General features: G+C 46.6%; 5 protein-coding genes across 11 annotated transcripts in view; 3 read left to right on the forward strand and 2 right to left on the reverse strand.

Moving 5' to 3' along the window:
- Positions 1 to 16: 16 nt before the first annotated feature.
- Positions 17 to 2,530, reverse strand: tmem109 (transmembrane protein 109). 2 transcript variants are annotated; one of them, XM_029143945.3, is made up of 3 exons: positions 1,214 to 2,530; positions 777 to 848; positions 17 to 581 (listed from the first exon to the last, which is right to left on the reverse strand). In XM_029143945.3, exons 1-3 carry the CDS (start codon positions 1,605 to 1,607, stop codon positions 208 to 210), a joined length of 840 nt encoding a protein of 279 aa, XP_028999778.1. In that variant the 5' UTR covers positions 1,608 to 2,530; the 3' UTR covers positions 17 to 207. The 2 variants fall into 2 exon arrangements, with proteins under 2 accessions (XP_028999778.1, XP_028999805.1); XM_029143972.3 differs by having other exon boundaries at positions 777 to 879; positions 1,214 to 1,531.
- Positions 2,531 to 2,676: 146 nt separating this feature from the next.
- tmem176 (transmembrane protein 176) lies at positions 2,677 to 5,900 on the reverse strand. 3 transcript variants are annotated; one of them, XM_029144241.3, is made up of 7 exons: positions 5,765 to 5,900; positions 5,137 to 5,265; positions 4,843 to 4,953; positions 4,712 to 4,768; positions 4,491 to 4,634; positions 4,224 to 4,340; positions 2,677 to 3,002 (listed from the first exon to the last, which is right to left on the reverse strand). In XM_029144241.3, exons 2-7 carry the CDS (start codon positions 5,260 to 5,262, stop codon positions 2,943 to 2,945), a joined length of 615 nt encoding a protein of 204 aa, XP_029000074.1. In that variant the 5' UTR covers positions 5,263 to 5,265; positions 5,765 to 5,900; the 3' UTR covers positions 2,677 to 2,942. The 3 variants fall into 3 exon arrangements, with proteins under 3 accessions (XP_029000074.1, XP_029000094.1, XP_029000085.1); XM_029144261.3 differs by having other exon boundaries at positions 5,698 to 5,807; XM_029144252.3 differs by having other exon boundaries at positions 5,694 to 5,803.
- On the forward strand, positions 5,850 to 9,278 carry si:dkey-9i23.16 (uncharacterized protein LOC571915 homolog). The gene is made up of 6 exons (XM_041070050.2): positions 5,850 to 5,991; positions 7,635 to 7,710; positions 7,804 to 7,914; positions 8,268 to 8,324; positions 8,414 to 8,578; positions 8,668 to 9,278. Exons 2-6 carry the CDS (start codon positions 7,639 to 7,641, stop codon positions 8,773 to 8,775), a joined length of 513 nt encoding a protein of 170 aa, XP_040925984.1. The 5' UTR covers positions 5,850 to 5,991; positions 7,635 to 7,638; the 3' UTR covers positions 8,776 to 9,278.
- Positions 9,279 to 13,181: 3,903 nt separating this feature from the next.
- vps37c (VPS37C subunit of ESCRT-I) lies at positions 13,182 to 20,209 on the forward strand. 2 transcript variants are annotated; one of them, XM_029143419.3, is made up of 5 exons: positions 13,182 to 13,374; positions 14,429 to 14,538; positions 15,173 to 15,344; positions 16,184 to 16,266; positions 17,053 to 20,209. In XM_029143419.3, exons 1-5 carry the CDS (start codon positions 13,197 to 13,199, stop codon positions 17,770 to 17,772), a joined length of 1,263 nt encoding a protein of 420 aa, XP_028999252.1. In that variant the 5' UTR covers positions 13,182 to 13,196; the 3' UTR covers positions 17,773 to 20,209. The 2 variants fall into 2 exon arrangements, with proteins under 2 accessions (XP_028999252.1, XP_028999262.1); XM_029143429.3 differs by lacking the exon at positions 13,182 to 13,374 and adding an exon at positions 13,489 to 13,802.
- Positions 20,210 to 23,910: 3,701 nt separating this feature from the next.
- Positions 23,911 to 24,575, forward strand: part of tmem132a (transmembrane protein 132A) — a 13,308-nt gene continuing 12,643 nt past the window's right edge. For 2 of the 3 annotated variants that reach the window (XM_055505251.1, XM_055505279.1), the window contains exon 1: positions 23,912 to 24,168. The gene's annotated coding sequence lies outside the window, so the exon portion shown is untranslated. Of the gene's footprint in view, positions 24,169 to 24,575 lie in introns of all 3 variants that reach the window. The other variant, XM_029143027.3, reaches the window with a different exon arrangement.

The raw sequence follows: 24,575 nt of genomic DNA on the forward strand, positions 1-24,575 counted from the left end.
ACTGTCACACAGGAAGGAATTTACACAGCTTTTATTTGTCATTTGTTATAAATATAAAGTTTATTCATTTGGAAGCAGTGAAATCATATTCCAATTTATGATTTTGATTTGTTATTATCGATACTTTCTGGAATGTTAGGAATTTGTTTCCCATCATATGTTGGACATCTGAGTGTTTAAAGAGTTCCTGTCACAGTCCAGACTCCCTCACCCGTTGGTCTTTCTTCGTCGTTCCATCTCTCTCAGCCGTTTCTCCAGGATTCTCACCTGCTGCTCCAGGCGAGCTGTTTTCTCAGCCACGTCGGGGCCTCGTGACGGCCCGACACCCAGCAGGACGCAGACGCACACCAGGACGGCCAGGCGGGCGGCCATCGTCTCCGTGCCCACACCCGGGTCGCTCAGAATGAGCCCGAAGCCCACCAAAGCCAAGCCGACCTTCAGCAGCCACAGAGTCCGTCTCAGAGCGGAGGCAAGCAGCCGAAGCAGCAGGGAGAGCAGCCAGTAGCCGACGAGAGCTGCGAGGACCCACTGCAGAACAAAGGTCAGGCCCTCTGGAGTCACTCTGTTGAGGGGGAGGACGACTGTGGAGGACGGAACCAGAACAGCACGTTAACATATCTGATCCAAACATGTCATCAACAGCGTCACAGAACAGACGGATTTACAAGACTCAGGAACCCAGCTTCATAATCACAAACTTACAGCAAATAATAATGATCATTTCTCTCCAGAAAGACAAGTTCAGATCATATGAGCCCGATGGCTCAGATTCTCACCTTGAACTCCTGCAGCCTGCAGGAGCTGTGAGACGTACTGAAGGAGCAGGTTCAGGACGGCGGCTGCACCTCCTGCCACAGAACCCAGAACCAGAGAGAAGGCCTAGGTCAGAACACGTGCAGGTGATTAGGAGGCACAGCACGCATTCATCAAAAGTTGACTTTATAAATGAATGACGGATGACGTCATGGCGAAACAGTTTGAGCTTTGTGAGCTTGTGAATGAATCTCTATTAACATCTACAGCGTTCTGAGTCAAAGATAAAGTTAACAAGTACTAGTCAATAAGTTCTGCTTAGCCGTAGTGGTCGTCACAAACTAGTGACACCAGTGATCTCGTGAGATCAGAATCTGCTGCACGTGGTCCCGGTCCAGGCTCCGGACCGGACCAGGAGCAGCCCCACGGTCCCGATTCAAAGCCGCTACGTGTCTCTGACCTTCTGCACCGACAGCAGCGTCTGCTCCCCGGCCAGCCTGCCCAGCTGGGTCCTCCCCTGCCCGGCCAGCTCCGCCAGGGCGCTCCGCAGCTCCTGGATCATCCCGGAGCGACTCTCGAACATCGTCTCCCCCGAGACGGACAGCAGCAGGGCGGCGAGCAAACACAGCCGGCCGACGGCGCTTTGTCCGGGCAACATGGTGCAACAGGCCGCTGCTCGCAAGTTCTCGCAGCACAACAGGATGTGGGAAAAAGTTAGTGGGAGGACTGGGCGGAGATTCCGCCCCCTGCTGGCCACACTGGGACCAACGGGTCCTTTCTGTGGGCGAACTGGGCGAGGTCGCCCCCTGCTGGGAACAGGGGCTCTGCTCTGTGGGAGGAGTGGGAGAGGCCATGACTCAGAATGCACAGAATGGGAGGGATGGGCTTCAGTAGACGCCCACAGATCAAGTTTGCCCCATCTTAGTTAGTCTGCGCTGTGACAGGAGGAATTAAAACCTACAGGAGGAGGCTGCATAAATTTGACTTGATTTAAATTAAACAGTCCGAGTCAGAGCGTGGGTACAGAGCTATTGATGCCACGTTCTGATGATGGTTTGAGGTCCATCTGTTCTAGTTTAAGTTTAGTTTAGTTTAAGTTCTATGTAATGTCTTTGTTTTGATGGTGGTTCTTGTTTGCTTCCCCCATGACATGTAAACACAGCTCTGAAAACTAACGCTCTTGTCCCGTTCTGTCCAAAGATCACCAGGACCGAGTCTGAACTCTGAACATTAGCAGTGTTTGCTTTAGTCTCATCGACTCCACAGCCCTAAAAAAGGGACGACAGCTGAGATGCTGACCTGGAATTCTGGATTTCTTGTTTGTAGCAAGAACATTTGAGCACAAAATTATTATATTTAATTTTTGAATTAACTAAATATTAATAATAATGATATAATATTATTTAAAAGAATAAATAAACAAATTCTTCGGAAAAAGTAAAATAATGTTTGGGTGCAGCCACGTTTTATTGTCTATACTCGATTTAATGCAGACTTACTAAAATAAAACATATTAGAACAGTCACTAAACTAGAATATAAGTCTCTGAAACCAACTGATCCTGGATGTTCACCTGCTCCGGACCAGGATATGTCTCTGTGGCAACTCTTCCTTCCTTCAATGTGCTTTTAAGTTCACCAGGCCTGTTCCCTTCCCTTAGTTTTGTGCAACAGCTCTGCAGTTTCACACTGTCCACATTTAGCCCTTCTGTTAATTTCACTTCTGCATTAAAAGCAGCTGGATTCAACTCCGGGGCTTTGTTGGTTTCTTGTTTTCCAGAAGACTGAGGACAAATAAAAGTGCGATCAGCTAAACTTCCTCTCTCAAAGAAAGGAGTGCTGTGTGGACAGACAGGAAGGAGAGGTCGTCCAAAGGATGAGGTCAGAAACATTCCAGAGAAATTAGAGCCTCACACAGTGGAGCTTATGACACAAAGCTTCATTTGAGCTGCTCAGATGTTTCAACATGGACTCAAACATACAGTAAATACTACGAGTGTGTAGATGAAGAGAAGCAAAGACGAGGAAGGGAAACATTTCACAGGAGCAGGAGGATAATGAGCAGGGTAGAATACAGGGAAAGTCCTTTACATTAGTATGTGTTGACTAAACGACAACAACGTCTACATGCAGTGTTGTTGTCTCACACATCAGTGCCTTTGTTAGGTCGCCTCCTGGGTTCCATCAAGATCAGTTGTGCTCAGGGCTGAGGAGCATTGAGGACGTGACAGCAGCAGCCTGGTCCAGAGACTACGAGACAAAGAGGAAGAGTCGTCCACTTAGTCTTTATGTTGACGGGTTCAGATCTTGTGCTTAATGTGATGTAACATCTGGAGGTCAGACAGCCTGTGATGCTGCTGCACCAGAACCAGCACTAACTGGAGCTGCAGTAGCTCGTCTGTGAGTCGGAGTCAGACTTCACCGAGCCTTCGACTCCTGTGACCCGTTGTTCCTTCCTTCTGACCACTGCTGACCAGCAGAGCTGTGGTTCTGGAGCTGTTCTGTCCCAGTGATCTACTCTGCACGGTTGGATACTTCTCAAACTTTCAACTAAAGGTGTCTGGACCTTCACATGAAGCTGTCTGTCTGCATCTGCTGGTGTCTGTCTGCATCTGTTGGTGTCTGTCTGCATCTGTTGGTGTCTGTTGGTGTCTGTCTGCATCTGTTGGTGTCTGTTGGTGTCTGTCTGCATCTGTTGGTGTCTGTTGGTGTCTGTTGGTGTCTGTTGGTGTCTGTTGGTGTCTGTCTGCATCTGTTGGTGTCTGTCTGCATCTGTTGGTGTCTGTTGGTGTCTGTTGGTGTCTGTCTGCATCTGTTGGTGTCTGTCTGCATCTGTTGGTGTCTGTTGGTGTCTGTTGGTGTCTTTCGGTGTCTGTTGGTGTCTGTTGGTGTCTGTTGGTGTCTGTTGGTGTCTGTCTGCATCTGTTGGTGTCTGTTGGTGTCTGCTGGTGTCTGTTGGTGTCTGTTGGTGTCTGTTGGTGTCTGTCTGCATCTGTTGGTGTCTGTCTGCATCTGTTGGTGTCTGTTGGTGTCTGCTGGTGTCTGCTGGTGTCTTTTGGTGTCTGTTGGTGTCTGTTAGTGTCTGTTGGTGTCTGTTAGTGTCTGCTGGTGTCTTTTGGTGTCTGTTGGTGTCTTTCGGTGTCTGTTGGTGTCTGTCTGCATCTGTTGGTGTCTGTTGGTGTCTGTTGGTGTCTGTCTGCATCTGTTGGTGTCTGTTGGTGTCTGTTGGTGTCTGTCTGCATCTGTTGGTGTCTGTTGGTGTCTTTCGGTGTCTGTTAGTGTCTTTTGGTGTCTGTCTGCATCTGTTGGTGTCTGTTGGTGTCTGTTGGTGTCTTTCGGTGTCTGTTGGTGTCTTTTGGTGTCTGTCTGCATCTGTTGGTGTCTGTTGGTGTCTGTTGGTGTCTGTTAGTGTCTGTTGGTGTCTGCTGGTGTCTTTTGGTGTCTGTTGGTATTTGCTTGTGTCTGGCTTACGCTGTACTGGCCGAAATTACGTCTCTGCCTGAGCAGCAGGAAGCCGAGGAGCCCAGAGATCACCGTCTGGGCCACAGTAAAGAGAAGCAGGGATGATTTCAGGCCTCGGCTCATTTTCTGTGGAAGCAGACAAAGTCAGTCTCAACGTTAGGCCAGCATTTTGCCACTGAAGCACCTTTTCTCTCAAAATCTCTCCCAAAATCTGTGGTCAGCCCGAGAAGCTCAAATCGTGCAAATGTGAAGTTGTGAAGCAAAAGGTGCACTGACCACAGCATAGTACTTTTCATTGCAGCTATGTAAGTCCATGGAGCAATCCACCTCAGGGTTCCTCTCTATATCCACAGAGTAGATGATAATGGCCACCACAGACAGCACCAAAGATACCACCGTCACCAGCAGACACACCTGCAACTGGACACAGCACACACAGCGTCTCACCCCCACTCGCTTCCACTCACACCATCTATACAGGCTGAGGCCACACTCACATTCCTAAAGCTGCAGTGTTTGTCCAAGACAATGGCGACGACTCCTGCTATAATGAACTGCAAGTAATGGGAGAGTAGATCAGTCACCAGGTGGATGTTCCACCGGTCACACAGTGAACACACACACTCACCATCAGGCCGCTCCACCAGGGAACCCCCAGGATCACCACCTCCGTGGACTGCGTGAAGTGTAGAGGGATGGAGTAGGACATGACCATAAGTCCCAGCATCACCTGGCTCACCTGGCACACACACACACACACACACGCACGCACGCACGCACGCACGCACACACACACACACACACACACACACACACACACACACACACACACACTCAGTATCAAACCACAAGAAATCAACAAGGAGAAAGGGTCCTGGACCCAGCCCCCATGGGCCTCTTGCTCCTCAGGTTTCAGACTCACCCCCAGACTCTTGGGTTCTCCTCTCTGGACGGCAGTGCGTAGAGCCTGCTGTGTGTCAGTCAGCTTCACAGTGTTCACATCCTCCGACACCTGCACGGTGAGATCCCTGGTAACTGCCACAGCCATCACCTGCAAGCAGACAGCAAGGACTCATCAGTACCAGCCCTGAAGTCCCTGTTGCCTCATCATCGTCGCCAAGAAATCTAATCTAATTTAATCTATATATGAAGTATATCATATATATATATATATATTTAATTGCGTTTGATCTGTAGCTGGTGGTGTCAGAGGTCAAACCCGCAGCTTCACGCAGAACCTCAGCTAATGTCCAAACGTTTTCACAGCCAGATCACATGCCACAGACTAAACAGAGCACATCAGCTGGTCAAAGCCTCCGCACAAACATCGTTATCTCCTCAATAATACATTCACGTTTGCTGCGTAATAACCCGCGCGTCACGTTCTAACGACACCACTGTTTCGTTGGGTTCTGGTTCCTCAGCGTGAGGCCCGACGGCTCCAGTTGTGTAACATGGTCGTTGTTGCTCCATTGTTACCAGCCTTTGGATCAGATCCCACCGGCACCGGAACCGCAGACCCAAACCAGAGCCCAGCGTCGCCTTCTTACCTCCGCTGCCGCGCGTCCTGCTCGTCTCGGACTCTGGCTGCTTTTACCGTGTGTGTGTGTGTGTGTGTGTGCGTGCGTGCGTGTGTGTGTGTGTTGGAGGCTGGGGCGCAGCAGCTGAGCTCCTCCTCCGCCGCCTCTCCTCTCTCTGGACAGAGCCACAAATTAACTCAACTTGGTATCGTTTCGGTTGAAGCTTGATTCGAAGGGCAGCGACCGGACGTTTGCAGGTAAGTGGACCCCGACGCGTTAGTGACTAGTTTGTGTTGTTACGTTGCGTCTGAAAGTGTGGAGCATCCACTGCGTCTCTGACCTCTGAGTCTGGTTCTGGTCGGGCTCGTGTAGTAGAATATAAGTTGTTAACACACACGGGGTGGGGGCAGAACCTTCTGGGCCTGAGCTGTAATACGTATAATATATGAACTGAAGGAGCAGCTCCCTCCAGGCTGCGGACGCCATTCACTGGTTCATTGGTTCATTGAGTATCAGTACGCACTGTAACTGGCAGCGCTGAGTGGGTGCAGCAGGTCGTCTGTCCGTTAGGTACGTCACAGTTCGGGTGATGAAACCCACTGACGCACCTGTAGGGGCGCTGTCGAGCAGTTGTCGATCGACTGTTTGTGATTTTGATTGTATTAGCTAGAACTTAGCCTCTAACTAGCTGTATTGTGTTAACTAACCCCAACCTTAACCTGTGAGCTAGCAGGTAGAGCAGGCACCTACTGGCCCACACCGATGGGCTGATAAGTACTGAGAATGTGCGCGTTCCTTATTGGGCCGGTCAGCTTGTTGTTGGGACGGGAAGGGTGCGTTACTGTGCAGCTGCCAGAACCGAGAGGAAGGAGCGAGCGCAGCTGTTCACGTGACCGTCCCAATGGAAGCGCCGCTAAAAGCTGTGGAGCCGATCCTGGTGAACGTGCAGCCCCCCCCCCCCCCCCGCCCCCCGGCAGCGGACGCGTCTCCACGCTCGCCGCAGAGCACGAGCAGAAGTGCAACCGAGCGTTTCGTCATCACCCGGCCCTCTTCCTCCTCCCCCTCCTCTTCCTCTGACCACATCTGCTTCTCATCCTGCAGAATTCCTGCCTAAGAGCTTCTGACATGTGGTTTTGATGAAGTAACACGGCCACGCACGCTTTTCTGTTCGTCTTTTTCTGGCTTTCACTACCTTATTGTGTTTGTGTTTCTCAATGCTCTGTCCAAACACATCTGCTCGGACACACACATGGTGTTGCACAACTGCAGCCGCTCTGCTCCGCTTTGTCTCTGCTGTTTTCCGCTCTCCCACTCATGGGGTTTTGCACTTTTTCACTGGCGCTGACAGTTTTCCTGTTGCAGTAACAAGACCTAACGAAGCATTTCATTTCTTGAGCCTCTCCACATCCAGAGTTTTGCTACCATTCGTCGGAGGTTCTGGTCCATTGCACTTTTCTCTCATATTTCTGTTCTTGTTGTTGCAGCTTGCGAAGCAAGTTCTCCAGTTTCACGTGTGGAGGAGTGGGAATGAGTGCTGGTATCAGTCAAATATTACAAGAATCTGCCCCTTCACATAAACAGGAAACGTTGATCTACTATGTGAATAAAGGACCTGCTATGACAGAGCAGCACTAAGACCTTTACATGTTTGACAATAATAGAAGTAAATGCAAGGCTCTTCTCATCAGAAGGAGGGAAAGGCAGCAGCGATCAACATAGTCAAACAGCGTAAACACGAGGAAACTGCAGCATAAAGTCCAGGCGAGGTGTGATAGGGCGACGTGGAGGCCGGACCCGTGTGGACAGCGATGAGACTCGTTGGTTCAGACGCTGGCTGACGCGTGTCGTGTCTCAGTTTAGCCATTTGGTGCTCGTCTCATGGTGGATATCTGTTTTGCAGTAACATGTCAGCCGTAGCAGCCACCGGCGCCAGGCTGCAGCGCCTCTCTGCATGGTTTGACCCTGAATCTGCTGCGGTGAGTCAGAAACTCTCAGCACCAGGACGAGTCAGTGTCACAGCTCTGTAACGCTGTGTGTGTGTGTGTGTGTGTGTGTGTGTGTGTGTGCAGGTGGTGACCATCCTACTGGGGCTCTTCCAGGTCATGCTGTGTGTCCCTCTCCTGCACATAGACCAAAGTCTCCCTAAGCTCTATGTTCTGCCGCTGGTGTTGGGAATCGTGGTAAGTGTTCCAGTACTAAGGCCCATCAGAACCTCAGCATGAATCAGTAAGGAGACCTGCGTGTCGTGGCTCCTGTAAAAGCCAACCTAGGCAGAAGGCATGTCACGCACAGAGCGGGGTGAGTCCACTCACACTCACACAGCCTCATGTTACTCTGGATGACGTAAACCAAACCAGGTTGGGTGACAGCGAACACACGGGGGCCCAGTTGTTACCATCTCTGCTTTTGTATCTTGATGATCGATATGTGGTTGAACTAGAAGTGATTGTGTGTGTGTGTGTGTGTGTGTGTGTGTGTGTGTGTGTGTGTGTGTGTGTGTGTGTGTGTGTGTGTGTGTGTGTGTGTTTTGTAGATTGTGGCCGGAGGCTCGCTCACCATGGCCAATGAGAGGAATCCCCACAGGCAGCTGGTAAATTCACACACATCACTGCCACCACAGGTTCAGATAACACAGCCGTATTAACCGTAGCAGTGATGTGGACCTCCCTGCCGCCACAGCTCCAAGGCTGCGCCTACGGCAACGTGGGCGGGCTGCTGCTGGCGCTGCTCGCCTTCTGCCTGTACTGCTACAACCTCAGCACCATCCAGACTAAAAGACTGTGTTCAGGCGACGAACACGGTTTCTACAATTCCCACTTTAATTGTCCGTCCGAAATCCTGGCGGTCAGTGTCCGTTACAATCAGTTGTTCTGTGGTTCTGTGGTCCTGTGGTTCTGTGGTTCTGTGGTCCTGTAACGACTGTTCATCTGCAGGCCTATCACTGGAGCCTCACCCTGCTTCTGCTGCTCTACGATGTGGCTGCCATGGTCCTTCACGGCCTCCTGTCACTCTCAGCCCTCAAAGCACTGAAAACGAACTGATGCCCAGAGCAGACACACGTGTTGGCTAGAAATGGCTCTCACCATAGTCACACACCATCTGCTGGTTGAATGTTATTGTATGTGAGATGCTGCCTGTTAAACCCTAGTTCCAGTACTAACCGCTGTGTTGTGTAGCACCTGTGTAAGGAAAAGAATGTGATGGTGTAGATGGACCTGGGAGTTAGACCATATGCTCATAGACATGAATGACGTGTACGCACAGGAGATGCTCAACGATGAGGATGTGAAGCATCTCTGCCCAGAGGAGGAGGGCGGCGGCGACCCTCAAAACCAATCAGATATCACAATATAATGAGGAACAAATTCCTTAGGACGCAACAAAGAAAAGATATAGGTCCAGGTGCCAGACTCCCGACGACCCTCATCACTGTGAATAAACACTTCTTAACCTGGAACCAGCTGTTCTTGTTCTTCACAGCCTAAAGTTGTCTGTCTATTAATAGTAACAAATAAAAGTCAAACGTGTTTATTGCCATACTGTATTTGCAGGTTCTCCTGTGCAATGAAACTCTTACTTTGCTTGTCTACAAGGAACAGAACAAAATAAAATAATAAAATACAGTCAAACTAAAAGCTATACAAACTATACAGTAATAGTAATAATAATAGTACTACTACTGTATAATAATTGGCGTAAATTCAAATCCAGAAAACTGCGTGAGTACAGATGTATCTATCGCTACTATGTTTCCTTCGTACCTACCAACCAATGTAGAACTGAGCATAGATGATTGAGTAGCAGACTCCTCCCGTGACACGCCTCTATATAAATATGTTAGTTCATTTAAATATGGTCTGTGTCTGTGCCGTACAGTGATGGGAAGTGCGTCTCTTTTCACAGATTTGCTTCTTGTGGCTCCCAATCGTCTCCTAATTTATTATCACTCTGCGCCTTATATTTTAGCCGCATTTAGCAATTATAAATGGTCTGTGTATTACTAAGCATTTGTTGAGTCTGTGTTTCATATAAGCCTTAATATTTTAATGCAGATTTCTATTCAACATTTTAATCAAACCTTTAGGTCTTCACATTATACCACTTTAGATAATAATGTTTAGTGGAGGTTGACAGGGTGTAGGGTGGCTGCACTACTAATACATTTGTTTCACAGTGGTGAGATGCGCTGTAGGTCAGAAAGAAGAGTTCAAGGTGGAGGTGGGACGACACCTAGGATCAGCTTTGAGTCCTTTTTGTTTGCTGTGCTGATGGACAGGCTACAGACGAGGTCAGACTGGAATCTCCCTGGACAATGATGTTTGATCTGCAGTGAGAGTAGAGAGCAGGTGGAGGAACAGCTGGAGAGGTGGAGGTTTGCTCTGGAAAGAAGAGGCATGAAAGTCAGTGGTAGTAAGACAGAATACATGTGTCTAAATGCGAGGGGTCAAGGTAGAACAGTGAGGCTACAGGGGCTGAGGTGAAGAAGGTGCAGGAGTTTAACAGTTTAGTGTGATGATGAGTGTGGAAAAGAGGTGAAGAGGCGAGTGGAGCGGGTGGAGGAAGAGTGTCAAAGGAAAGGTGTAAAGACAGTGAGAGCAGCTCTGCTCTGTGGGTTAGAGACGGTAGCAGTGAGGAAGAGACAGGAGGCAGAGATGGAGATGCTGAGGTTCTCCTTAGGAGTAAAAAGGTTGGACAGGATCAGGAATGAGCTCATCAGAGGGACGGCTCACGTTGCCTGTGTTAGCAACAAAGTCAGAGAGGCCAGAATGAGATGGTTTGGACATGCAGAGGAGGGACGGTGAATATATGGGTAGAAGGTTGTTAGAGATGGAGCTGCCAGGTAAGATGACAACCATGGAGGAGATTTATGTATGAAAGAGAGGACATAAGGTTGGCTGGTGTCAGAGTAGAATAAGCCTAGGATAGAGTGAGATGAAAAAAGGATGATCTGCTGTGAAAACCCCTGATGGGGAAAGCTGAATGGAGAAGATCTGACCCAGATAATACAAACCATCCTGAAGTAAACTCAGCTCATACCAACATCTTCACAGGAGGTGGAACTTCTTCAGCTGCCTCAGGAAGTACATCCTCTGCTGAGCCTTCTTGGTGATGGAGCTGAAGTTCTGCTCCCACTTGAGGTCCTGTTTTTAATAACACAATTGCCACAACGTCTGATGCACCATGCTGATGTCTGAACGACACTTACAGTTAATACATCTAACACATAAAAGCCTTTTCTTCAGCCATAAATGAGGCACCGTCCTGAACGTAGTGACCTAGAGTGAGTGGTAGTTACTGGGCATAGCCACTAGAGGGCGCCAGAGCAAACACCTGTCACATTGCACACCACACACACACACACACACACACACACACACACACACACACACACACATAAGTTCATAAACAAAATGCTCAAACAGCTGTTGAGAAGCTACACTAGAGACACAGGCTCAGCTCAGTATCCTAGTGCCCTGTCTGCTGCTGTGAAGCCTGCTCATACAAGCAACACCCATCACTGATACTGAGGATGCTTATAGGTGTTGTGGGCCAGATATCAGAGCCACATGGTGATTAGCAGAGACCTCTCCATGAACGGTTCTGCAAACCTCTGCAACATTACAGACCTCTGGACTGGATTGTGGGGGGTGTTGGGACACCTCCGACTTCAGGTACAACTCAGAGTCCTGAGTGGTGGACAGCTTTGTGGACTGGTGTGGTAAAACTAAGCTGTTGATGGACTTTAGGAAATCTGGGAGTGCTGTCACCCGTCTTACTATTAAAAATGAAGAGGTGGAGGTGGTGAACAAGTACAAATAGTGTACTTGGACAATAAACTGGACTGTATAAAGAACTCCTCAGCTGTGAACAAGAAGGCCCAGAGCAGGATGTACTTCCAGAGGAGGCTCAGGTCCTTCAACGTCTGCAGCTCCATGCTGAGGATGTTCTATGAGTCTGTGGTGGCCAGTGTAGTGTTCTATGCTGGGGTCTGTGGGGCAGCAGCATGAATGGAGCAGACAGTAATAGACTGGACAAAGTGATCAGGAGGGCTGGTTCTGTTCTGGGGGTGGAGCTGGACCCTATGCATGCTGAGAGGAGGATGCTGGTCCAACTCCTCTCTATAGACAACACCTCCACCCCTACACAGTGTGTGGCTGGACAGAGGAGCACCTTCAGCCAGAGGCTGATCAGTATTAGGTGTTCCACCAGAGATCCTTCCTACCGGTGGAACATCAGTCTGTCCAACTCCTCTGTAAGGGTTGATCTTCATCCATGCAATAATATGTATAATAAAATGTCAGCTAGTAATTAGATGTGAGTGTGTGTAGATGTCTTAGCATATTTATTTTTAATCTGTGTCCCACAGAACGTTATATGAGGCAGGTGTTCTGGGAGTAGTAGCTTTGTTAAGCTGTTCCTGCATGTCAATAAGTATGTCAGGGGCCAGGGGGTCAAAAGGTGAGTGACATTCCTACTCTCATCTATGGGTGTTGCGTCAATAAACACAATTCATATCAAGGTTTATTTCAACTATAAGAAATATTGAACCACACAAAATGAAAATACACATAAGTTGTAAAGCAACTACTCTCAGTGTAGTGGAAAGTGGATTCACCTTCAATAACAACTCAATCTCAAATGTGGCTACAGAACCACAAAGCATGGTTACAAAGTAACATTGGCATAACTTATCAAAGCACGAAAAGATATACTGTAATACAGGGTTTCACAAAGCAAGGTTTTAATGACCTGAGGACTGAGGCAGGAGGTGGGAGAGAAAGATGAGTGGGATTATTTAATGAGGGAAATAAAGGGGAAGATGAGGAAGTCGGAGGACTGGATGCAGTGGGCATGTCCAGTGGTTAACAGTGAAAAGGCCTAGGGTGTAAAACATGGGCCACTGTTCTGCTGGTTTTCCATCTCTCTCTACTTTAGCTACTACTGATTACTGGGCGTGTTCAACAGCTGGATAAGTCAGCTGACATCTAGGGGTTGGAAAACCAGCAGGACAGCGGCCCTGGAGGACTCAGTTTGACACTCCTGGACTAGGCAGAACCAGACCAGGGATCATGACACTAGCAGCTCAATGATCCCCAGGGGTTAAAACATCAGGATGAAGGAAAAGGCCAGTGTAGTTACCCCTGACAGCAAGATACAGAATAAATAGATGCAAAATTGTGCAGGAACATAAAAGATCACAGGAGATCTATTCCTGCTTTCTCTTCTTTCTAATCAAATGCCTTTGAGTAAAGTGCTTCTTGTACTCTAATATGTGTGCAGAAAATATTTAACACGCTTTTAAATTATCTTCAAACATGCGTAATTAATAATTAGAGCAGGGTTTTCCACCACCTGGCAACCTAGACTTGTTTTTAAATAATACCTAATTTAGGCATTGGTAAATGATATGTCGAAACATTTATACCATGCAGGTGCTTGATAAAGCCCATAGCAACAGACTATGACCGCTCTGAAGGTCTCATTCGTTCCGTCGCTCCGCTGGCGGCTGTTGGAGGGACCCTGGCAGCAGCGAGCGGAAGATCGCCGTCACATACTGCAGGGGTTTCCCTCCCGTCAGCTGAGCTTGGACCGTACCATTACCTGGACCTGTGGGGGGCAGCCAACGTTGACGCGCGCAGGTGACGTTTTACACGTTTGTCGACTAACAGTAATTATTCACAAAGTGTTCAACAATATCTGGAGTTTGTTTCAGTTCTGGACCGATTGTGGCATCTTTTAGTTTTATCCGAACACCCCCAGCAAACAGACGGATGTGGTTGGTTCCTAAAATGGCGGCGGTTTCTGTCAGTTAGGAGTGAAACTTTCTAATTTTTAGTCAATATTTTGTCGTGTTCCAACACATTCTCGTCATTGGAGTCGGGTATTTATTGACGTAAGCGTCGTCGGAATACCGAGACGTGTGGCAGCGGACGTCTGGATAGAGGGGCATCATCCTGGGCACCGTTTTTGATCGCTCCCTTCGAAGTTGACGGTGGCTCAGTGCCTGACATTGCGATCGTACGAAGTGTTGTTGTCATCGTCAGATTGTTCAACGCGAACCCATCAGGTGAGATTGACCGTCGCCCAGCAGCTGGCTACTTTACCGGCCCAAGTGCTTCGAAAATTAGTCTGCGGGTTTTCGTCGAGGTAGGTTGAGTGAGGACAGCTTGCGGATCCCGAGAACGTATCATGTCAGTGTAAATAAAGAGGTGGTGTTGGATGTCACCGCCGCTCAGTGTCAGGCGGAATTTGCGTTGCTAGCGTTGTGTAAGTACCTGCTGCTTTTCTTTTTATGAGCGCTACCGGTGCCTGTGTGAACAGCTTGTTCTGCTCTGTGGCCTACACTCGCCCACGATCTATGTCTATAGGAGTTTAATGCTAGCTAGCCGTTAGCTACCTGTCAACAACATAGTTCACACTAAATCAGTTACTATCACTTCTGTCACCATAACAGGCCTGTGTTTGCCACGTAGTATGAAGTGTGTTAGTTTGTAACGGGAGCAGCTCTGAGTGTGATGGCTTGCTTTGTCTTAAGCCGACAACAATGGCCTTATAAGCCCGTTAATGTTAGTGATTTACTGAGGTTACTGGACAGTAAAACACACATGCTATAGGCGTCTGTCTCCTGCTCTAGCCTCCTGCTTCCAAACATTGTTTTTTACTCACATTTCCTGGTTCTACTCTGACGGGCAGCCATCCTGGCGAATCAAATGGAGAAGCTCCAGGACCTGAGCCAATCAGAGCTACAGGACCTCCTGGACAACCCTGAGAGGGTGGCGGCAATGGCCCTGGAGTCTGACGAGGTAAAAATTATACTTCACTTTCCTTTTGGCTGCCATTTTCTACTGCGTCCTTTAAAACCACCCGATTCATGTATATAAACTTTGTTTAAGAAGTGAGGATATTAATTTATGAGTTTTGAAAAGTTGATTATATTTTGAGACACCAAAAGTTCAGTAGTATTGTACAGCTAACTACTACTAATAAATACACAGCTGACTTCCCCTTCCAAACTCCAAATAGCTTTGTAGGGTTTTTGGATTCACTCTACTGTAGCTCCACTACCTCAAAAGTGGCTTGTACCACATAATACAATTCCTGGGTTATTATCATAGGTCAGGACTTCTGCTAAAACAGAGCTGATTCATTTGAAGCTCGGCTCAATAACTAAGGTAAACTATGCTTTATAACTAATCTAAACTTCAGTAGTAAGGTCCAAAGTAAGCAATGGGGTCAGTGGAAATTCTGAGGCATTAGTCACATTGTTTTGCCCTTCCAGGTGGAAAAAAAGAAAAATGAAGAGGTGGATGTTTGGATTTTACACATGTTGTCTAGTCTTCACCTGACACCAATGTGTCTGTTTTTCTCTCTCTCTGTCTGTCTGTGTGTCTGTCTCAAATGCAAATCTTTTATTGTCTGTGTCATTATTTGCTTCAGATCCAAAACATCCAGCTAGAGCGAGAGATGGCCTTGGCTTCAAATCGCAGCTTGGCTGAACAAAACCTGGACATGAAGCCTCGTCTTGAGTCACAGAAGGCACTGCTGGTGGAGAGATATTCTCAACTGGAGGCTGTCAGAGAAACCTGTAGAAAGCACTGCTCTTTGAGAGGTGGGGCTCACAGACTGGACCATCTGACTTTAGAATTGTAAAAGCTAAATATTGACTTTACAATTGTCCTTCTGATCATCTGATATTACTGTGAAAACATGAAGTTGGTGCATTCACCAATGAAACAAACAAAGGATTTCGAGATTCTGGGTCTGTAATAAAATAGTGATAATTTCATACCCAACTGACATCTTTCTAGAGGTTTAGTTTGTTGGACATTTTTGTCATTATTAGAGTAAAAGATTAATAATTCAAAGGAGCATAATGCAAATTGTATTCAGCAGAACAGTATAAACACCTGACGCCAGACATAATGGAGGATTAATAAGGCCTTTTCATTTTTGGAGAGGTCCTGATCTCTGGTCCCTGTATATTTTACATGAAAAATCTTTACATTTCCCAGATTATATCAAATACAACTATACTATATAGCACAAAATCCAACAAACCACACTTGACTAGCACATGCAGTTCTGAAGAGAACCTCACTGGGCAGCTTGGTTGGAAACAAACAGCTTGGAGGTTAAGGATATGCTCTCAAAAAGCTAGAGAGGAGCAGAACAACTAGAGGAGAAAGATGTGAATGGAGAGAAGAGCTCAGTGTATGGTTCCCCAGCAGCCCAGATAGGTGACTTAAATGAATAAATGAGGTCATAGACTCAAAAGTCTTAATTGACAAAATAGTGGCTTGTGTGTATCTTTTTTTGTGAGACACATCCATGTGACATTATTCCAATGTTGTGGCCCATAGTTTGTCTCTGTCTTGGACTCACCAGCATCTGTGCTATGTTTTGATCTATGTCTCCCTTTTGTTCCCTGTGGTTGCCTTTCTTCCTCAGATGGGATGGTTGGCCAGGTGTCTCCAGAGGCATTGCTCTCCAGACTACAGACAGAGGGCAGCAAAACAGAGGAAGAGTCAGAGGTCAGTGCTCAACCCTTCTAATCCTGGTGGCTTTCCAACTCTCCCTACTGATCACCTTGATCAGGTGTGTCAGTGAGCTACTGATTGGCTGAACACACCTAGTCAAAGTAATCAGTTTTGTGCAGGACTAATTGGAAAATAAGCAGGACAATGGCCCTTGAGGACTAGGATGGGACACTTATACACAATGTAGAATGCGTTTTTGCAGTGATATGTAATGTTAGCTTCATAATTTGTTCACAGAAAAGGACTCATCACTATGTTCTCACTTAGCCTTAAGTGGAATGCACCTCTAGATTTCCTTTAAGTTAGAGGAGAATGTTCTAGTCAAAGGCAATGCAGAGAATCCTCACAATACCTTCAGTGTCTGAGATGAAACTGTAGGTCATTGTAGTAGTGAGACAGTGAAAATGATTGAGGAGCTGAACCCGTCTCAAAAACCAGAAGAATTGTAATAGCCCCCATAGTAACCTGAGGTCTAAGCCTTACCTGCTTTTCCTATTGCACAGTGTCATTTCAGTTCGTCAAAGCATATGAATTGTTCAGATGGCCTGAGGTAGGGATGCCAGACGTGCTCTGGCATGAGCACGTCCTATTCGCAAAGATGAGCATTAACAAGCAGTACTAATGCTCATCGCTAGTTGATACTGGCCACAGATGTGATGAAGTAGCTTTACCTACGGTACTGAGCTGTGGTTGGAGGTAGTGGTGTCATAAGCCTGCTTACAGGGAGTCAGTGCTTTCATCAGTTTCTGTGCTTAGCAGCGATTGTGTCTTTGTCTGCAGACTCTTGCTGATCAGTTTCTGGAGGGCTCACTCCCGTTGGATTCCTTCCTGGAACGCTTCCTCTCCCTGCGATCTCTCGCCCACACAAGACGGGTGCGGATAGAAAAACTGCAGGAGAGTCTCCGCCAGAGGAGCGAAGGCAATCCCCCCACCATGACATCATCGGCGGGCATCAGCCAGGACCTCACTGCCACAACGGGCCCCTGGAATCAGCCAACGACAACAGGACCGACAACAAATCAGCAGCAGCCAAACTCCAAAGCTCAGTCCTCTCAGCCAGCCTCTTCATCTACAGGGGGCACCTCCGGCCTGCCCTACAGCCCTTACCCTGTGCCCCCCCCTATCCCTCCCCCTGTGGCGGCGGCAGCTGCAGCAGGCTCGGTTCCAGCCAACCCACCGTCTCAGTTCCCTCTGTACCCAAGTTCTGGCTCACCTTTTACCCCCGCAGGAAGCTTCTCCAGCACTAGGCCGGCCTTTGAGCCTCCAGCTTCAGTCACATGCCCTTACCCAACCCAAGCCGCCTTCCCTTCTCCATACCCGGGCTCAGCGTTTGGCCAGTACACACCCAGCAACCCCCCGAGCGGCCCTGCACCCTACCCAGCCACCTACAACTATGGTGGCTACAGCTACCCAGCCGGGCCCACCTACTCCAACTCCCAGTCACCAACGGGCAGACCCATCTACAGACCAGGATATGGAGTTCCACAGCCGTACTCCTGAGAGCACTGCTGCTCCTCCCTCTCTGCTTCCCTTCTTGCCTGTCTGGCCCTTTTCTCCTCTGTCCCATCGCTCTCTTGGTCTTTCTCTGATTTCCCTGTCTCTCTCTTCTACCCCGAGTATCTACCTGTTCTGTCTTTCCTTTCTCACAGATTTAAGAGGTCTCCTGCTTTACTTCTCTTTGTTGCACTATTTCTCTTTTTCTAATTATCAGTCTGTCGATCTTGCATTCTCCTGTCTGCCCTTTTTCTTTCCTCTGTCACCCTACAACCCCCCCCCCCCCCCCCCCCACTAGTCTCAGGTTGTTGCGTTGTGTTTAAAAGTTAACACACATGTATCTGGCCCTCTTATTATCCCTCTTCTATTTCTCTTCCATTTCAAGTGTGTGTGTGTGTGAGTGAGTCGCTATTTGGCAATCAGTAAGTCCTTATAACACACAAGTGCACTCCCCATTCCAACAAATACAAAAACAGATCAGTCTTTGTAACACTACACCAGTCTCCGTTAAGTGAAACTTTGCTTCATATAATCTCTTGAGCACTGAAGAAACAGCTTGTCCTGGAAAGTTACTGTCTAGTTTCATTATAAGATTAAAACAGAGCAGCTGTAGCAGTTTGGTGATCAGAGTTTGAGGAGGTCATCATGTGTGTAGCTGACTGATTTGTCACTTATACCTGTGCCCAGGACGCAGAATAGCCTCTAGTAATTCCAGAGACCACTCACCCTTTAAACTTGTGGCAGTGACGCCACATTGAATTGCGTATTCTCATATCCTGTCATGTGACCAGAGGCTTTGTGGAGACTAGTTCTGGGAGTGTGTTGTGTCCAGCATGTATTGATTTGGCGCTTCTTGTTTTGTGGGTGTTTCTGTAAATGCTCACCACTGTTATGTACATGAGGAGAAACCAATTAGCCACATATCAGTCTGGAGCCAGGCTTCACAGTTTGTCAATTTTAAACAAGTGTGAGCGCGTGTTTGTTTTTCTACTACCACCAGCGTGGAAAAGAACAGCTCTCAGTACACAGTGGCTTCTCTCTGGGAGCAGCTCTTGCTTCTTGTGCTTTGAAACAAGTTTCAGAGCAAAGGGATTCCATGTGGTTTTGTTCCTCAACCTTTCATATTCCACTCCATCACTGGGTTCAAATGAATAATGAAAAAGGTGCAGCTTGACGAAATGGGCGACTCCTCTTAAAGCTCCCCTTATGTTTCATCGTGCGTTCCACAGGCATGAGTTGTAGAAGCAACCAGACTGGAGACGACGGTGCAAAATCCAGACACAAGCTTCATTTCACTCATAAATATCATTTTGTTTCTTTTGGCTCACAACCTCAAAGAACATGTGATCTCCATTTTGTTGGAGAGAATCACTGATCAGTTGTGTGTGACAAAATCTATTATCTATTATTATCATTGGAATTAAACTGGAGGGAACAAAAAGATCATTTAATAATCTCCAAATGTTGCGTTGCTCCAGGGACCGCGTGGCTTTGGACAGTTGAACACCGTTGCCTCCAGTGCTCATGATAACACACAGAAAGCTGTAAGGGACTGAATTGATCCCAGCCTTTAAAATGCTGTAATGCTACAAACACCACAGAAGAAGAAAGCAGGGGTCTCATGAATGCTTTTCCATCACTGTGGGCTCCTGATACTGTAGCTACTGAAGGAGCAGCTGTTAGCAACGGTTCTTTTAGTGTTCAGTAATGATGGTCTGGTTCCACTGCCCTCTAATATAATGTACATGTCGCTGTAGGTGAAACATGTCTGATCGTCAGCAGTCGCACATTTATGACTTAAGGCTCAATATGTGACGACCTGTTGCTCAGTCACCTGGCTGAGCCATCATTGGCTCCAGCCTGCAGCTCTACTCCAACATAATGTGTTGCATTATCTTTATTTAGCAGAAGGAGACACTGGTGAGTGTGAGCTGAACAGAAGGCTGCTGCCTGTAGTCTGCAAAGCACGTTGAAACTGAATCATGAGCAAATGATCCTGGACAGATCAATATTTAAACTTCATAAACAGCCTTTAAATGTCTCGACTGTGCGAATAAAAGGCCTGCTGTTCTCTTTACTTTATCATCACCGTCGTCTGTGTCCTGCCTGTAAGTCACCACACATTTGTCTTCAGCTTAACGTGACTCAGACCACGATGAGCTCCTCTTGTCCAGATTAGAAGACGTGAACGCAGCAGTGGCTCTGGGCTCGGGCCCGTCTGTCGCAGACGGGTCGTGTTCCGGGTAGTATCGCCGTGTTTTAGAAGAAGCACAAGGGAGATGTTCTATTATAGTCTAGCATTAATATTATTCAGATGGATGTATCTGTTTTCATGGTGAGGAAATATACGATGATAATGACTGTAGATTATTAAAAGAACCTTTTTGGTTTTGCTTTCTCCTTTTTGGGGGGTTGTGAATAATAAATCTGAAGTTGATTTCAATTCAAATGCTTGGAGTCGTCATTTCCACGAATCGTGCGCATGGTGTCAGTAACAGAATGGAGGAATCTGTGTGTTTGTGGCTCCCACCTACACAACACGTGCTGCAGAGCTGATGGCAGTGTTTCTGGTAAGTGTGAGGCACATGTCACTTTACTGGAGCTGCTGACAGGCGTCGCTTTAAAGCTGCTCTGTGCTCAGGTCTCCTCTGTTCATTCAGATTCAGCAGTTCTTCAACCTGGTGTCCCACTAGTTCTTGACTTCACTGCACTAAACAGACAGAACTAGACGAGCAGCATGAATACATATGTCAGTTCTGCTTGATGCTGATTAGATGTGTAGTGTGGTTGGTTGTGTCACAGGTTTGACGGCACACGGTCCCCGTGGACAGAAACAGACGTGTCCTGAGTGAAACATTGCCTCCTCTGGCTGCTCACTCACTCCGTCAACCACATCCTCTGTTCACTTACATCAGAAACATGAACCCACTCTTCAGTGGCGAAGGAAACAACGCATCTTTGTAAGAATTAATTAATTTTTGTCATCATTTCTGTCATCTCATAATTTTGCCAAAAGTTTGTCTTTTAAAATCATGAAGTTTTAATATTTGTTGATTATTACATGTATTATTACTGATATTAGGCCAGAAACATGAAACTATTGGGAACAATTAAAAGAAATGTGTTGTTTCTTTCTTTCTTTATGTTTGTTTCCGATGAATGAGTCATTTTTTTAAATAAACTAATATGCTTGAGTGCTATGCTATGAGTATATAAGCATATAATAGTCAGTGTATTTAACTGTAACAAAGAACAAAGACTCAGGTAGCAAAATGTCATTAATGGGATAAATTTAAAAATGAAGCCAGTCAGAGGGCGATGAAGACGACACTTCACCTTCAACATTAAACCATTAGAATATGACTCTTCATAACCAGGACCTTGACCAAATAATCAAAGACTGATGTTTGAATTGCCTTTATTTGATTCATCTACAAAAGTCAGGAGTGAAACTTCACATTATATAATGTAAAAATGTGCCTAAAACGTACAAACCCAGTATTTTTCTTTTTTTCTTACTTCTGAAATTGATTCTAATAAATGTTATTCTCCTAACAATTTATATTGTTTTATATTTAGTTATCACAATGTTCTCCTATTAACATTTATTTATTTAACGTTTTCGTGTTAGTTATTAATAAATTAATAACTTAATAAAATCCTCCATATAAAAGTCACAATTAGAGATGAAATATTCAACACGTTTGTTCCATGTATTAATGTAAATGTTAGGCTTTTAAATTGGAAGTGATGATTCTTATCAGCCTCACTCCACAAAAAGCACCAGACCAAGAATTTCCACAGAAAAGAGGGGATAGAGCAGAAAACCTGACGTTCTGTGCTGCAGAAACCAAACATTTACATGTTCACGGTGCTTGGGTTTCTCATGTTGCTGTGATCTGATGTTTGGAGGATTTATTTCTATCTTCATTTATACACTGGTTGGAGGTTCAGGTCACGCTGTGACGGGAAATTCACCTCAATTCAAATGCTTAAGTCCTGAGAGAGATCAGCCTGATGCTTCCTCTGATGAGAGGAGGTGAAAGTCGGCGGGGCTTTTGACACCTCTACGGCTCCGTAAAGCAGAGGAGGATGAGACAGAACCAGAGTGACGGAGGTGATGGAGTAAAGCACTAAGATGAGTCAAGAGCCGAGATATTTCAGGTCCCCTCCCTCTTACTATTGTAAACAAGCAGAGCTGCGTCTTGGAAAGTTATGGTCACATACTGAACTGGAATCACTGGATGGAGGCTCTGTCACCATGTGAGGTCACGGAGGCTGAAGCCAGATGAATTCAACAAAGCTGCATGATGACAAACTGACAAACACGCAACGCGGCTGCAGAGTAGAATCAGGTTTAATTAATAAATCACACTCAGGCTCAGCCACAGGCAGTGAATGAAGGAGAAAGAGTAGGAGGCCAGGCTGTGTTCTCATCTGCTGCTGGACCAGGACGAGGAACCAGGACCAGAACCAGGACCAGAACCACAACCAGAACCAGAGTTTGACAGTTGTGTTGTTTCTGGTTTCAACCAAAGTCACTGTGGGAATGAACGTCGCAACCAGGAAAAGCGCTGGTGTCACAGTGGAGCTAAAGGTCCACGGGTTTAGAAACCGGCTCCAGGTCAGTTCATACACGTCCAACCTGGAGCAGCTCTGTCCTGTTCTTCTGATGTACTTCTGCTGAACAAAGCGTGGTTCTGTAGAGGATGACATTCAATGCTCTAAACTTTAAACACCCTCCGGTAGTACTTTAGTAAAGTGCGTTGATCTCTGTTTATTACGTGTAGAATTATATTAGACAAAGGCTTTTATTTACAATATCTATATAATATCTATATAGAGAATAAATTTGTTAAGAATAAGTCAATTAGTTGCAGTACGATATTAACAGAACTGAGAACTGGACTGAAGACAAAAAATGCAAAAAGAGAACAGAAGAGTCAACGTAAGTGAGAACGTTTCTGAGTGATCTGCTGGAACCAAACAATGAGACGTAGACGACTTCAGGTTTTATTCACGCAAACTAACATCTCAGTGAAAACTAAGTTCAGTAACTCCATGCTCCTCGTTTCGCTGGTCAAGTATAATGTGTATATGTATATGTATATGTATATGTATATGTATATGTATATGTATATGTATATGTATATGTATATGTATATGTATATGTATATGTATATGTGTGTATACACACACACACACACACACACACACACACATATACATCTTTATATTAAATGTTATAACAAATATAGTAAGTTGAATTAAAAAAAGCTACATTTAGAATACAAATATTTTGAACAATTACAAAATGTTCAAGAATTTTTAAGTGAAAATTTGTAAAAATTGAAAATGAACTGAAAAATATTTTAATCTCTAATATGAATCCCTGAGCATTATTGAAATTATTAAAAGGTTCAGCAGACGTGTCAATAAATAAATCATTCTGTGACCAGATGTGCATGTGATGCATGTTAGAAAATTGAAAATGTGTTAATTATTTAATCTGAGCTGAGATGAGGCTGTGTAACCGATCTGTGTCCAGTCCAACCACACGTCTACTGTGCAGCTGCTGTTTCTCTGTTCACATGCAACAGAAATGCAAAATGTCACAGACAAAAGGTACTGACAGCGTTTAGTCTGTGGCAAATCGTTACATCGGACACAAAACGGGACCGAGGTCAGCAGGATCGAGACTCAAGCAGAAAGCGATCAGGTTTTAATAGTTATTGTTATGTGATTCCAGCTGCAGCTGTTGGTGCTAGAATGAGGACGATCACAGACACAGACCAGCATAAAGACGGAGGCCGTGACCGAGACCGTGATGGAGCGGAAAACCTTTATGCCACTGTGTTATAATTAAAAGGGGAGTTAAACTGATTCAGTTCCAGACTGATGTGACTCTTCAAGCGCATCCACAGCAGAGAAACCAGCTTTTATCAGCTTCCACCTGAGTCCGGATCAGGCATCTGTGCTCTATGACCTAGAGGCCCGGTCGCATCCTACGTGCTCGTCGTGGGTCCTTCCTGTCAGAGCCGTCACTCAGCGGCGCCTCATGACTCAAAAACTTGTTAAAGAAGTGAGCTTGTTTGAGAAAAGCTTCCCTCCTTCCTCCTCCTACATCTTCCTCCTCCTCCTGTCTTATCTGCGCTGCTTACTTTCCCCACCCCTCTCTGCTCTCGCTTTGAAGGGAGGAAATCTGCTCTTTGCAGCAGCAGCGGCGGCGGCGGCGGCTTGGAGATGAAGTGATTCACTGAGGAGGGAGCAGCACACCTCTGCACCGTTTCCTCTCATCACGCTTGTTTTCGCCTCCTGCTCGTCTTCAGCGCTTCTGCACGGGTCCAGTCATGGCTCCCTGGACCGCTGTGAGCGCCGCAGCTCTGCTGTTGCTGACTGCTGGTAAGTGTTCACTTTGTTCACCCAGACTTGTTCTAGATTGACGCTAGCAGCTCACGGACTAGACTGGAGTCTGAGAGCAGACAGGCAGCCGTGGTGGTGGGGGTGGATCCAGACGCTCTGGGCCCGCGTCTGGTCCCAGTCTGGTCCCAGTCTGGTTCCAGTCGGGTCCCAGCCGGGTCCCAGTTTTTCTCTCATCAAGCTACTGCTGCACAGGCTTCAGGTCGGGTTCAGTCACCAAAGCCGCGGGCTTTGGTCACGTTTCAGAAAACCTGTGAACTGAACTTTCAGTGTGAAACAACTTTCTTTTCCGCATAGATAGAAGTTTAATGGTCCAGAGGTTTGATGTGGGGCCTCTTTGTTCCTGGGGAACATGGTGCATTGAGGCGCCCAAAGGAACAGAGGACCAG

Source organism: Betta splendens, chromosome 1 (genome assembly GCF_900634795.4).
Source record: "Betta splendens chromosome 1, fBetSpl5.4, whole genome shotgun sequence".
Lineage (NCBI taxonomy): Eukaryota > Metazoa > Chordata > Actinopteri > Anabantiformes > Osphronemidae > Betta > Betta splendens.

What these genes read in the sequence shown, in the direction of transcription:
- tmem109 (XM_029143945.3), bottom strand. Translation starts at nt 1,607, where the DNA reads ATGGCCTCTCCCACTCCTCCCACAGAGCAGAGCCCCTGTTCCCAGCAG. An exon ending in CGCTGCTGTCGGTGCAGAAG is followed by an intron (nt 849 to 1,213) that starts GTCAGAGACACG and finishes GTTCTGTGGCAG; the next exon opens with GAGGTGCAGCCGCCGTCCTG. An exon ending in GCAGGCTGCAGGAGTTCAAG is followed by an intron (nt 582 to 776) that starts GTGAGAATCTGA and finishes CGTCCTCCACAG; the next exon opens with TCGTCCTCCCCCTCAACAGA.
- tmem176 (XM_029144241.3), bottom strand. Translation starts at nt 5,262, where the DNA reads ATGGCTGTGGCAGTTACCAGGGATCTCACCGTGCAGGTGTCGGAGGAT. An exon ending in CCTGGTGGAGCGGCCTGATG is followed by an intron (nt 4,769 to 4,842) that starts GTGAGTGTGTGT and finishes CATTACTTGCAG; the next exon opens with TTCATTATAGCAGGAGTCGT. An exon ending in AACACTGCAGCTTTAGGAAT is followed by an intron (nt 4,635 to 4,711) that starts GTGAGTGTGGCC and finishes TGCTGTGTCCAG; the next exon opens with TTGCAGGTGTGTCTGCTGGT.
- si:dkey-9i23.16 (XM_041070050.2), top strand. Translation starts at nt 7,639, where the DNA reads ATGTCAGCCGTAGCAGCCACCGGCGCCAGGCTGCAGCGCCTCTCTGCA. An exon ending in TTGACCCTGAATCTGCTGCG is followed by an intron (nt 7,711 to 7,803) that starts GTGAGTCAGAAA and finishes GTGTGTGTGCAG; the next exon opens with GTGGTGACCATCCTACTGGG. An exon ending in GGAATCCCCACAGGCAGCTG is followed by an intron (nt 8,325 to 8,413) that starts GTAAATTCACAC and finishes CTGCCGCCACAG; the next exon opens with CTCCAAGGCTGCGCCTACGG.
- vps37c (XM_029143419.3), top strand. Translation starts at nt 13,197, where the DNA reads ATGACCGCTCTGAAGGTCTCATTCGTTCCGTCGCTCCGCTGGCGGCTG. An exon ending in TGGCCCTGGAGTCTGACGAG is followed by an intron (nt 14,539 to 15,172) that starts GTAAAAATTATA and finishes TATTTGCTTCAG; the next exon opens with ATCCAAAACATCCAGCTAGA. An exon ending in AAAGCACTGCTCTTTGAGAG is followed by an intron (nt 15,345 to 16,183) that starts GTGGGGCTCACA and finishes TTTCTTCCTCAG; the next exon opens with ATGGGATGGTTGGCCAGGTG.